Consider the following 14,483-nt stretch of genomic DNA (forward strand, 5'->3'; position numbering starts at 1 on the left):
TCGTCTAGCGTCCAACCGATATGGTCACGAGAGGAGAGGAGCTATAGCGACGTCATGCTGTTGGCAAACGCAATCGCGATGATCGTCTGTCAGGCGCCGTAGCTCATTAACGCCACATTTCGCCACACTGTCCCGATGGACACGTTCGTCATACGTCGCACATTGATTTCTGCTCTTGTTTCACGCAGCGTTGCATGTCTGTTAACACTGACAATTCTCCGAAAACGCCGCTGCTCTCGCTCGTTAAGTGAAGGCCATCTGCCACTGCGTTGCCCGTGGTGAGAAGTACTGCCTGATATTTGGTATTCTCGGCGCTTTCTTGACGCTGTGGATCTCGCAATATCGAATGCCCTAACGGTTTCCCAAAAGGAATATCCCATGCTTCTAGCTCCAACTACTATTCTGCATTCAGAGAGTGTTAATTCCCAGCCTGCGCCCATAATGACGTGCGAAATCTTTTCTCGTGAACCACCTGGGTACAAATTTCAGGTCAGCCAATGTAATGGCTTTTATACCTTGTGTTCGCGATATTACCGCCATCGGCGTACATGTGCATATCGCTATCCCTCGATTTTTTGTCACCTCGGTGTATATGCGCCTATTACTGATTGGATTAGCCACTTAAGAGGGCTGTGGAAAGCACTTCGTCCAGCAAAGGGTGTAGATTCACGATGCTTTTGTTGCATCCGCGTGCTTGTGCACGCCTCCGCCGCAGTGATGTCGGCGGCCAGACTGCACGGCAGCTCTGAGCACACGCTGCAGGCCGCTGGGAGCTCAAGGCCCCGCGTGTAGGTCAGGAACAGAGCGAGCGCGTGCGCCGATGCCCCGCGGGCACACCCCACCGCTGCACAGCGCGCGGCGGGCCTACAGCAAGCCGCGCATCGAGGCGCTGTTACTAGGCCTGGAAGAGCTCCGACACTCTGCACACTCTGCCAACGGTTGCTTGCGAATCAGCACTGGACAACGCAATCCTCTCCGTACCCTGTGCTCGTAATCAAACGGTGCATTCCTAGCAGTTGTAACGACAAAAACGGGCAAATGAATAGAAAATAACAATAATAATAATTCTGTCAGTTACTATCTAGTTACGTATTTATGCAAGGGTACTACAGAGAAGATTTAAGAACTGATATCCAGCGACAAACGGCGCGTTTTATTGTACTGCACTACGCAGATCAAGACCTAAATGGACATATTTCCAGGTGTTACTGCTGAATTTATACCCGTCTTCTGTTACTTCAGCGAATCGAATTACGCGCTCCTATTACTCAAATTGAATTTTATGACTCTGAAAACCAGGAGAAACAAAATAGGCATGGCAGATGCTAGCAGGACTCGCGCTCTTACATTCTTAATTATGTATGTACATAATAATAATAACTTGATGCGGTGCAATCTTTTCTATCGGAAGCCACTATGGCGACTTGCATGTCTCTAACATACCTCAGCTTTCTAGGGAAACGGGAACTAGTTTAGTGTGGAATCCGAAACAAGTTTTATTTCTGGCGATTCCTTACATAGCTGAGAGGTGAAGGCTAGGTTAAAACATAGACTGAAAAATCCGTGGTCCGACCGAGATTCGATTTCGCGACTTCTCAATTTCCAGCCATGCGCTTTAGCTCTTTTTTCCCGTCATTCTGTTCGTCATTCTTCTCATCATTAAGTCTGAACGGTGTCACGTGACACACCTTCCATTTCATCGTTGAATACTTCACTCAGATTTTTTTTTATTATAGAGGACAACCAACCCTCTGACCGAACATGCTGAGCTACTTTACCGTCTTCGCTAGACCACCTGGTTCGATATGTACGTAGATTGTTCATTTAATGGTTCAAATGGCTCTGAACACTATGGTACTTAACTTCTGAGGTCATCAGTCCCCTAGAACTTAGAACTATTTAAACCTAACTAACCTAATGACATCACACACATCCATACCCGAGGCAGTATTCGAACCTGCGACCGTAGCGGTCGCGCGGCTCCAGACTGTAGCGCCGGCGGTCATTTAATGGTTCTGATAAGTTTCCGATTGTCAAAGTATGTAACATAAATAGCCGTACCTGTTGACTGCATTCACTTAGAAGCTTAAGTTATTTACATCACCAAGGGACTCTAGACCTTAGTATTTGACACAATCTCATCTGCTACTAAGAAAAAGATACGTACAGACAGACTGACAACAAAGTGATCCTACAAGAGTTCTGTTTTTGCCTATTGAAGTACGGAAGCCGGCCGCTGTGGCCGAACGGTTCTAGGCGCTTCAGTCCGGAACCGCGCTGCTGCTACGATCGCAGGTTCGAATCTTGCCTCGGGCATGGATGTATGTCATGTCCTTAGGTTAGTTAGGTTTAAGTAGTTCTAAGTTTAGGGGACTTATGACCTCAGAAGTTACGTCCCATAGTGCTCAGAGCCATTTGAAGTGCGGAAAATACAAAAACCTAATGACAGCTGAAAACAGTATACTGAACTGGGAATTGAAACTCCTTGTCACTTCACTTCAGGCCCAATGCTTTTCACTGAGTTATTCATTTGCGCTAAATGGTCCGATTTAATGCTTTAATGTTTAGTAACCATCCCATTATCTAAACTCCACTTACACAGCGAAAGACTTGAAGCAGTGGTTAAGACGCTAGACTCGAATTCCAGAGGAATGCGCCCACATATCCGTCTGGCATCCACATTGAAGTGGACGTGAACAGGGAGACGCCTGACGTACCTTTCCGTCGACGTCCATCCCGAACTTCATCCAATTCTTTAATGATCCCCACATCGACGGGACTTTAAACTCTTATGTTCTTTCATTTATTTTTCCACAGAGGCTTACCTGCTTACACTGATAGACCAGCGCTGTCCGAAACATCAGGAATGGTGGCGCATATTTTAGATGCAATCTAAGCGTTTCTGCACAGTGGATATTTTATATAGCGGTATGTACGCTTTTTGGTAGATTAACACGTTATGGCGTTTGGAAGGTAGTATAGACACAAGTCCAAAGCGAAACTTACAGTCGAGCGGTAAGGCGATCCTGTAATCTCGATGGAACGTATAGATTACTGCATACCGCCTCACTACAAGCTGTAAAATTTATTCTGAAGGCAAAGTGCTACCAGGATTGAGCGTTTGAGCATCTTGAGCAATGTAAAGTGGTGTGTTAATGTGCATGGACGCTAAATAATGAAAGAGCAAATGCACTCTAAGACAAAAAAATTACTACGATGGAATAATCTGAATGAAACAGAAATCAGTAGATGTGACGACTCGTACAGAGAAACAAATGATTACAATTTCAGAAAAAATGGATAATTTATTGAGGAGAAAGAGTTACAAATTGAGCAAGTAAATAACGCGTTGGTCTACCTCTGGCCCTTATGTAAGCTTTTATTCGGCTTCGCATTGATTGATAGAGCTGTTTGATGTCCTGAGTGATATCGTGGCAAATTCTGTCCAATTGGAACGATAGATCGTCCCAATTCCGAAATGGTTGGAGGGACCGGCTCATAATTCTCCAGACGTTCTCATACAGGGACAGAACCGACAACACTGCTGGCCAAGGTAGGATTTGGCAAGCACGAAGACAAATAGCGGAAATCGCCATCTGCGGGCTGGCATTAATTTGCTGAAATTTAAGTCCAGGACGGTCTGCCATGAAAGGCAACATAACGAGGCGTAGAGTATCGTCGACGTATCGCTCCGCAGTAAGAGTGCGCAATTGACAACTAAAGGGGTCCTCATATGAAATACAATGGCAACTCAGACAGTCATTCCTAGTTATCGGGCTGTATGGTGGGTAACAATCAGGATGATATGCCACCGCTACCCAGGGCGTCCCCGCACATATCTTCGCTGGTCATATGGGCCTGTAATCTCATTGAATGGAGTAGAACTGTCTTCAGTGAGGGGTCCCGCTTCGAACTGAGCCCCGTTTATCAGCGAAGACGTGTCTGGAGGAGCCGTGGTCGGCACAGGGATACCAACCTGTCACCCATCATACAGCCCGACAACCATGGTGATTCTCTTAGGCGAGATTTCATTTCATAACAGGACTCATTTTGTTATCATCCGCGGCAGCCTTACGGCACACCAGTTCATCGATGGCATTCTACGCCCCGTTTTTTCCATTTTATGACAAGCCATCCTGGGTTTACATTTCAGCAAGATAATACCCGCCCGCACAAGGCGAGAATTTCTGCTGGTTGACTCCCTGCTTTCCAAGTCCCACCTTCGCCACCAGTGTCGCCGGATCTCTCCCCAAGTGAGAACGTTTGGAGAATTATGGCCAAGACGTCCATCATGTTCGTGATTTCACAATCCCTCTTGAGGACATCCAACAACTCTGACAACCAATGCCAAGTCAAATAACTGCTTTCACAAGGACCAGAGGCGGACCAAAGGTTTGTTGGCTTGCTCAATTTGTGAAGCTCTTTCTCTTGAATAAATCAACCAATTTTTCTGAAACTATAATAATTTGTTCCTCTGTACATTAACATCACATGTACCGATTTGTGTCCCATTCTGATAATTCCTTCATGATGGGTCGTTTTTCCCCTTGGATTATCTAGTAATGTGCTGCTTGAAAAAAACAATACAATGCGAACATCATTTGGTTTTCTTGCACCACTGCACCTGAAGTGTTGAGAAGTCTACACAGACGGGTTTAAATAACTGGGAGAGTGATTGGAACCTAATCATTCCGAAAGAACAGCATTATCAATTCGAAAAAAAGCTTTGCCGGCCAATGTGGCCGAGCGGTTCTAGGCGCTTCAGTCTGGAACCGAGAGACCGCTACGGTCGCAGGTTCGAATTCTACCACGGGCATAGATGTGTGTGATGTCCTTAGGTTAGTTAGGTTTACGTAGTTCTAAGTTCTAGGGGACTGATGACCTCAGATGTTAATTCCCATAGTGCTCAGAGCCATTTGAACCATTTTTTTTTAAAAAAGCTTGGACTGGCATGTCAACTGACCAGCAGCATCTTTAACGAAACATGAAGCACTATCAGTTATCCGCCCTATATACTTTAGCGTGTCTGGTTCTCAACTGGAAGGGTCTCAAAACTGGAAATCCAGAAGGGAATATAGTGGTGAAGATACTGGGACCAGTCAAAGAAAGTAACAAATATAAAGACTACCGACGTGGTTAGGAAGAGACCTCTATCCTTGTACGGACATACTCACAAGACGCGTCCCAGAAGGTTGACCAGTCAGCATATCGACTGGAAGGAACAATGCATCCAGAGCATGCACAACTACTGGACGAACGCCAGAATCCACTCCAAACACAACAGTTGAAAATGTAGTGGTCCTTAGTCGGCCTATACGAAAGAAGAAGAAGAAAAAAATGGTGTTCAGTTTTGAGAAAATAGCAAACGCAGTTACAGCTCTTCTGTACGATAATGGACACGTCAGCTCACGAAATTTTTCCTCCCTCTGTATTCGTGGAGCTCAGTTATCTGTTGTAGTACTATCACGACGATTTATGGACAAACTATCCCTTCAAAAAGCAGTTACCTGCCTGACTAGCCCCTCTTAGCACGAGATGGTGACAAAAGACAGACAGAGGGCAGCGCGATCAGGATCCGCTGTGGCCGGATGCGCGCCTCGCGGTTCTGCGAAATGGCCCGCGTGCTCCATCCATCCGTCGTGTTTCGCTTGGGCCCCCCTACCCCTCCCCCTTACCCATTCCCTTTCCTCCGCTGAGCCGCTAATTTGCACACAGATTGGCGCTCATACAATGGGCCCGCAACGTCTTAACGACTTCCGGAGCAGGCGCGCGTTGCGCTTTAGCAGCCTGCAATCCTCTCGTCCCGTCCTACACTGCGATTCGTCTTCAGCACCAGGTGCCAATCACAGGTCCATCACTTTTACTGAGCCGTATTTATGGCCTCAAACTGAAAGAGACTGGATTTTAGCTTCCAGATGACAAGGAAGTCATTAAATACACGGCACCAGCCTAGCCAACCACAGGTCGGAAAGCGTAATGTTCGTCGCCTTCTCGATGGAACCACTCCGGCATTTTTCCTACTTAGTTTTCCAAATAATTCTAGTTGTCATCGTCAGCAGCATCAGCCGTTTGATATTCTCTGATATACAGGGTGTCCCAGCTATCTTGTCCACCCAAAATATCTCTGGAACTATAACAGCTATTGGAAAACGACTTTCACCGGTATCAATGTAGGGCTGGGGACCATGAATGTACATATTTGGAAACATTCTAAAACGAAAGCATATGTGTTTTTTAACACAAACTTCTGTTTTTTTTTAAATGGACCTCCTATATTTTTTCTTCAGCAATCCATAGCATGACAAAGCACGTACACAATGGCGTTGATTGCATCGCAATATTCCCATTACATCCCGAGATATTGAGACGCGAAGTTGACGCTTAGAACACCCGACATGCGCTGCTAGCGCACGTCCTGAGGCTCAGGCGTGAACCGCATGCTGCCCGTAATCTCGGTGTGATTATGTGTAATCACACCTCCATACTTATCAAGAGGTCCGAAACAACGGTAAAACTTTTAGTCCACTTGCTCGTTTCACTAAAACCATCAACATGAATTTTACTATTACGAGTGAATGATTAACTGTCACTTGCGCTAGATCTACAATAAAGTAAAGTTTTAACGTTGAACGGCATTACCTTTTTAGTAACGGATTAACGATAAGCGAAGTTAACTTTGTGACTAACGTTGCGGTACACAGATATGTTACAGAACCGCATCACCCCTAGCCTATGGGATAAATACCTGCTGGAATGTATGACGTTAATGCAGCATGGAAGCAGACCGTATTATTCGTTTCGGACCTCTTGATAAGTATGGAAGCGTTATTACGCATGTCAATCACATCGCGATTACGGGCAGCATGGGGTTCACGCCTGAGCCTCAGCACGTGCGCTAGCAGCGCATGTCGGGTGTTTCAAGCGTCAACTTCGGGATGTAATGGGAATATTGCGATGCAATCAACGCCATTGTGTATGTGCTTTGTCATGCTATGGATTGCTGAAGAAAAAATATAGGAGGTCCATTAAAAAAAACATAAGTTTGTGTTAAAAAAAACATAAGTTTGTGTTAAAAAAACACATATGCTTTCGTTTTAGAATGTTTCCAAATATGTACATTCATGGTCCCCAGCCCTATATTGATACCGGTGAAAGTCATTTTCCAATAGCTGTTATTGTTCCAGAGATATTTTGGGTGGACAAGATAGCTGGGACACCCTGTATAAAGCTTTTCTAGATTTTTCCGTGTATTACGTTCTTTGTCCATATTGCCCGTATTGCTACTGCGAGTCATTTGACACAAGTTCGTCGTCTCGATCTTCTTTTGATTCCAGGTAAAGTTCTCTTTCATACATCTTCCATCCTTTTACCATACTAATTGTTCCTCACAGTAGTACAGCTCCAGGTCACAGAAACTGAGGCCGGCCGGAGTGGCCGTGCGGTTCTAGGCGCTACAGTCTGGAGCCGAGCGACCGCTACGGTCGCAGGTTCGAATCCTGCCTCGGGCATGGATGTGTGTGATGTCCTTAGGTTAGTTAGGTTTAATTAGTTCTAAGTTCTAGGCGACTGATGACCTCAGAAGATAAGTCGCATAGTGCTCAGAGCCATTTGAACCATTTGAACCACAGAAACTGACAACTATCGAGACAGCACTGTGCTTACACCATACCTTTCAACACAGCACGCAGTGACTTCTTGGCTTATTGGCTGAGGAAGACACAAGTTGGTAGGCGTATTTATAAGGGTGAATGATGACGCCTATTCATAAAAATGGCTCTGAGTAATATGGGACTTAACATCTGAGGTCGTCAGTCCCCTAGACTTAGAACTACTTAAACCTGACTAACCTTAGGACATCACATACATCCATGCCCGGGACACCTGCTCATAATTCGCGCCGGTTGCATAAGAGTGGTGGTAATAGCGCAGCTATGTGGATGCAAATCAGGTTTACTTTAAACAAACTGCAGTAACTATTCTGAGATCAAGAGACTTGTACACGGTAGAAATGGACAAAATGACCAGCTGAAATAGATACCGTATATGAATTCGGAATAACCGGTATTTTCGTTATCTGTTTGCTCTCGGTTATAACACTTTTTTTCATTTTCTGTTAATAACTAAGAAAACGCCATATTTATCATAGCACCAGTGCTAAAATTTTTGGTCTTTAAATAACGTTTATTCACAAAATTTTCATTGATTTAAAATACTGTGTTGTTACAGAAAATGAGGAAAAGATCAGTGCAGTTTTAATAAATCTGCTTACGGTTAGAAACCATCGATACTCACATACATGAGGATGAGCATAGCTTTGCTGAAACAATAATGTATCCGTTGCCTTGTGACGTGGCCCAAAAGAAGTAACGAATTTACGTGCAGTGTGCAAGATTTTCCCCCGTCTGGTCTATGCGATAGTTTCCTGCTGTTCTCCTCAGACATTGGTTGTAATGCAGAATGGCACCTTCCCTAGTTTGGAAGTATGTTTCCAAGTACAGTATCAATGAAGTACAACGCTCTATTTACTTTAAAAGGGCCAACGAACTTGCGACATCATGTAAGGACAAAATATCCACAGTGTCCCTTAATTGATATACCCATAATTTTATTTACATTCTATAAATTTAAAATAATAAGTGAATCCTCAATTGTATGGTTGCTTGAGGATGAAAAATTGACACCACCATAAAGTGAAGGTGCAGGGAAGACCTCAGTTTGTGACCTTTCACCCTCGCTGTCATCCCGAACGTCTTCCTCATCTTTGCCGTCTTTATTGGAGATACTGAGACCGATTTCTGCCATAGCCGCTATCTCATGTCGATAGAGATGATCTACTCTTCGCGTTCATTTGAATTTTCCAACCTTTGTTCGAAGTCTTACATTTATTGCTGGAAATAACAGCAATAAACAAACCGAAAATCTGTTATTTCAAGCGGTTTTAACGTTCAGGTTAATCTGGAGACGAAAACACCAGTATAACTGAAAACCGGTTTTTGACCTATAACCACCATCCCAAGAACAGGTAGACTAGCATAGAGAGCTGCATCAAACCAGCTGGAGACGAAAAGACCAGTATAACTGAAAACCGGTATTTTAGCTATAACCACCATCCCTAGAACAGGTGGACTAGCATAGAGCCGGCGAGTGTGGCTGAGCGGTTCTAGGCGCTTCAGTCTGGAACCGCGCGACCGCTGCGGTCGCAGGTTCGAATCCTGCCTCGGGCATGGATGTGTGTGATGTCCTCAGGTTAGTTAGGTTTAAGTAGTTCTAACTTCTAGGGGACTGATGACCTCAGATGTAAAGTCCCATAGTGCTCAGAGCCATTTTTGAACTAGCATAGAGAGCTGCATCGAACTAGTCCTCGCACTGAAGATCACAACAACAACCACGACGACGATGACAGCGTCTCGAAGACGACGAGGACGAAGTACCGCACTGCGATTACGATGTGTGAATATTTCAGTGACGCCATGTTCATCAAAAGTGGATAAAACAACTTCACAATTGCACAGGAGGATTACAACAGTAACGGAGCTTACATAGCTGCCGGCCGGTGTGTGTGATGTCCTTAGGTTAGTTAGGTTTAAGTAGTTCTAAGTTCTAGGGGACTGATGACCACAGATGTTAAGTCCCATTGTTCTCAGAGCCATTTGAACCATTTGAACCTTACATAGCTACTGTTTCTCTGCGCTGTCCGCTAGCAAACAGGACAGCAGTGTTTTGGCTAGCGAGTAGGTCGCAGCTGTTTACGGATCGTTTGGTTTTTCCTCCTCCCTCCTCTCCGCTCTTACTCAGAAGAGTGAGGAAGCGATGTGTCAGCGGTTGCCCTCATTGCGCGCGATTCACCGCCTTCTGGGCAAAAGTTTTGCAACACTGGCGGCGCCCAGTTGTCTGCAGCACAGGGCAAGCCTACTTCTCTTCTTTCTCTATGTTTTCTTTCCTCATTATCTCACACGGCTTTTTTCCCTGGCAGCCTGGAGACGTAACGTATGCTCTCCGCGTTTTGATTACTGACGTACGTTTTAATCGGCGAAGTAACGGTAAATACTTCTGAGAGATCCGGCGGCGGGGCGTTTGATCTGTCCTAACGAACTCATACATGTTTTTCAATTGGATTCAGTCACATGTCATATCTAGAGGTTACTCATCCCACGTACGTCTCCGTCACGCGACAACTGTGACAAGTTAATATGTAAATCTGACATATATTATTATCGCGGCAGTTTGTGTGTGTGCGTGTGTGTGTGTGTTTGTGTGTGTTACTAAGTTTGTTATTCCTTCACGCTGAAACGACTGGCCGGCCGCGGTGATCTAGCGGTTCAGGCGCTCAGTCCGGAACCGCGCGACTGCTACGGTCGCAGGTTCGAATCCTGCCTCGGGCATGGATGTGTGTGATGTCCATAGGTTATTAGGTTTAAGTAGTTCTAAGTTCTAGGGGACTGATGACCACAGATGTTAAGTCCCATAGTGCTCAGAGCCATTTGAACCATTTTTGAAACGACTGGACGGATATCGATAACATACGAAATGGCGATAGCTTTCACCCTGAATTAGCTGCATTAACACATAGGCTATCTTATAGATACCTGCTTATCAAAGGGATTGGTGTGAGCGAACCGCACAATAACCCTGGGGTTATTGTGAGCAGGAGGTCCTTACTTACTTATTGGTCTGAAGATGACCATATTAGTGGCCGAAAGCGGTTACACCGTAATAAATAAACTGTGAACAAGAATGTTTTTGATGGACAAAAAAAGAATAATTGCAATATGCAGGGCCAGGTTAAGATTCAAGAAACACTAGCGGCCGCTTACAGCGCCAAGCTGAGAAGATCGCAAAGAAGCCCAAGTGCAAGATTTGTATACAGTTTGTATCATAATCAGTAGCGAAAACTAAGTACGAGAGAAAAGAGGGAACTAGTGCCGTCGAGTGGGAGGGGGGAGGCAGATTAGCTCAACGTAGAAACACGCAGAGGCTGCAGCCTAGAAGCAATCTTCAATTTTCTCACGTTCCACTGCGAGCAAAAACGATTAGCAACAACGTAATGAGAAATACTTCACTACTTTATGACATACGACTTCGTGATTCTAGACAGAAATTAATCAATCCGTCAGCGACTCTGCTCGCTTGGACTCGCATTACAACTTCCGCATTTTCCGCCACCATCACACGTCGGAGAACGGCACTCCCATACTAACTGCGCCATCACTTCAGCATTGCTAATAAGACGGATCTCTTTATTGCATCTCCAGGGGCGCTTAATGCTGTGGCAAGGGTCCGCATTACTGATCACGGTGTCGACTTCACACTCACTACAACAGAGACGTTGCTACGTGTAGGCGGCAGAGAAATACGAGCACACACATTTCGCTCACGGTTTTCCAGCTGTCTGCCAAAGCCTTCGTTCAACGATGGCTTTCAGAAGAAAAGGAGGGAGATCAACGTCCCGTCGATTAACGATGCAGTTAGAGATGAAATCCGAAACTGATGCAAGAACCATTGCACCATCCGCCACAAGTGATTCAGGGAAACAAAGGGAATCCTAGAACAAAGGTTGCCAGACAGGATCTGAACTTTTTTCCGCAGGCACGAGTCCAGCCTCGTTACTACCACGCCAACTTGGTTGGTAACAATGAGGAAAATTCGTCGACCTTTTCCGTGATCTACGTCTCAGAAGACAGTTGGTAAGCAGACACTTAAAGGCGAGTACATAAGCAGTGCCTTGCCTTCGTAGCGAGTTGATAGCTGATTCTACAGAAGTCAGTTCGTACATGTTGGCCGCTGAAGGGATCGGGTATACCATCTCAGCGTCAGTGAAGGTTTGAAAATGGTGTACTGGGTCACCGGTACTGGCAACAATATAATAAAATAACATCAAAATGACGGCTGCAGATGTTTCATTTTATTACGTAAATGAATAGCCGATGTCCCATGGACAATGGTTCACAAAGATGGACGTACAACAACTTCGTAGTGGAGATAGTGCAGTGTCAACTAACCTGGATTTAGACACCTCGAGTAGAAGCGGCGGGACAAATATTTTTGTAACCAATATTCAGTATATGCAGAGAGTGAGGGAGGCGAGTTATGCGATACCGCTATCGAGCGACTAGTCGTCAATGTACCTCCGTGTGTCGTATTGTTAGTTGTTGAACTTCAGAAGAAGAACGGTGGGCAATGTATCGACGCTTCGCTTCACTCCCACATACATAGCGAAATGAGAAACCACAAAGTAGCTCTTAGTTCACCTTTCCTACGGCCATGCCACACACCGCAAGAAGTCTACCATTTGTAACGGAATGCAACAAACGTACTAATACTTGACTAGAGTTTGACTGTGCAGAACCAAAACTGGCATAGGGAAGCAAAGACTCGTGATTGGATTTTCTGTGACCTCAGTGACAGATTACACAGTAGGTGTGATTCAACTGTACAGTTGTAAGCCTGCTGGGGGAAAAAATTGCAGTATGAGTATTGAACCTTCAAAACAGCAGTTTATTACACATTAATATGATGTTTAAGGAGCCCTCCGGCTGGAGAGCACCCTTACTTATACTGCAAAAAGTATGACATACAGTGCAGAGATTAACACAACAGGTACCTAATGGTTGGAAGACAGCGTTTGCCATTACGTTCGCTGGTCTCCGACAGCTTCGAGTATAAGTCAATCCATAAAATACAAATTGGCTATTCCTCTAAATTGATTTAAGCAATGACTTTAGTGTCTAAGCATCATTCATATGCCGTCTCGAAGTTAGTGTGACATTCCCCGTCCTACCTAAGAGAACAGTTTCACCGATTGTGAAATCCAAACGAAGGTAATATGATAGTCGGTCAGAGTACCTTATTTTCCCTACTGATATGGTTGTAACAAGTTTTCCTGTCTTGGTTGGTTTTACATTTCCGGGTGTCTGGCCAGGATGACAATTACATTTTTCTGCACCGTATTTCGACGACGGCGACTGCGTGTTTCAGCCAGTTCTGTCGTGTAATGAACTTTTGGATTCCAACTAGTCTAAGAAACGATCGCAAGTAAGAAAGTGAGAGAGGATCGTCGGACATGGGAGATACTGAGTGAAAAAAATCTGGGACTTGAAAACTAGGACTTATAAGCATGTACGAACAGGTCGAGAAGTATAGGGTTAATGGGAGAGATAATGCCATAAGAATGAGCGAAAATAATTTGTTTCATGAACTGTTTATTAACGAATCTGTCACAGTTCCAGGACATATATTTGGCGTCTTGTTTCGAACCACCTGGTCCATTCTCATGCGACATACTGTGGTTGCACTGGAAGTCCCTATCTTAATAACAAACATCGTAACGACAATGCATGCTTTACAGAGTAATGGCAGATGACTGTAGCAATCAAATGTGCCTAGTTAGCAAGTCAGACTCTTTTTTTTTTTTTTACTTTGTAAAGCAATTATTGCCATTTTGATGGTTGTCAGTAGGATCAGGCACTTTCCGTGCAACCTCAGTAGGTCAGGCTTGAGCACGAACCAACTGGTTCGAAACTAGTTGCCAAATATACATATGGCCTGCAACTGTGACAATTTGTTAATAAATGCTTCAAGAAATATGAAAAAGAGGTTGCTAGTCCTCTATCAACAAAATGTTGAAACAGAGAAATAGGATGCCAGCAACAGCAATCAATTGTCGACCAATAGGGAAAAATATAACAGGTAGGCCAAGTGAACTAGATAGATCAAGCAGTAACTAATCATCAACAATGGAAGCAGTGAACAAGAGGACGTTGCAGGTAACTTAGTGACACACTTGTAAAGAGAAAGAAGAAGAAAAGTAAACCTTTCCGCACCTAGAAGTACATCTTCAGACACGGCAGTTGACAGCATCACACAGAGACTTGTTACCATACACACAGTGGGACGTACCTTTAACAGTGGTCTGGCGGTGGTAAGGCTTGGCCCTGGGTCTCCGCAAGCTCGGCGCCGGCGCCGGACCGAGGGGTTGCGCCTCCTCCTTCGCGGCCAGCTCTTCTTCCGCCCCCAGGCCTGCCTCCACGCCCTCGGCCGCCAGCGCTGCTACGACTCGGAAGCCGAACCGCCACAGCAAGCGCTCCCTCTCGGCTGCCAGCTGCTCCCGCAACAGCAGTTCTGCGGCGCCCGGGTCCGCCGGACCGAACAGGCAGCGCGCGGCCCCACGGGCGCGCGCCACTTCCTTCTCGGCAGGCACGGCGCCGGGCAGCAGCAGGCACGTCTCCACCATCGCAGCTGAGGCCGTCAGCATCGCGCCAGCGTACGCGATACTCTGCCGGCACAGCTCTCTGCGCGAGCTGGCCTGCGGCGGCCCGGTCCCCCCTACCCTAGCACCCTTCCCCCACCACTCCCGCGTGTAGCCAATCGGCAGCCGGCGGGCTGGCCACGTGCCGCGTCCCAGGACACACCGCTGCTGCCGAGTGTTGCGCCTCTCTTGCGTTACGCTTTTTCCACTTCGTAAATTCCTGCTTTTTCCTGGTAAC

General features: G+C 45.7%; 1 protein-coding gene across 1 annotated transcript in view; it reads right to left on the bottom strand.

Moving 5' to 3' along the window:
• Positions 1-14,271, bottom strand: part of LOC126412206 (uncharacterized) — a 58,448-nt gene extending 44,177 nt beyond the window's left edge. The window contains exon 1 of the mRNA XM_050081688.1: positions 13,897-14,271. Coding sequence (XP_049937645.1) covers positions 13,897-14,251 — 355 coding nt within the window. The 5' untranslated portion in view covers positions 14,252-14,271. The remainder of the gene's footprint in view (positions 1-13,896) is intronic.
• Between the last annotated feature and the right edge of the window lie 212 nt (positions 14,272-14,483).

Source organism: Schistocerca serialis, chromosome 7 (assembly GCF_023864345.2).
Source record: "Schistocerca serialis cubense isolate TAMUIC-IGC-003099 chromosome 7, iqSchSeri2.2, whole genome shotgun sequence".
Taxonomy (NCBI): Eukaryota; Metazoa; Arthropoda; class Insecta; order Orthoptera; family Acrididae; genus Schistocerca; species Schistocerca serialis.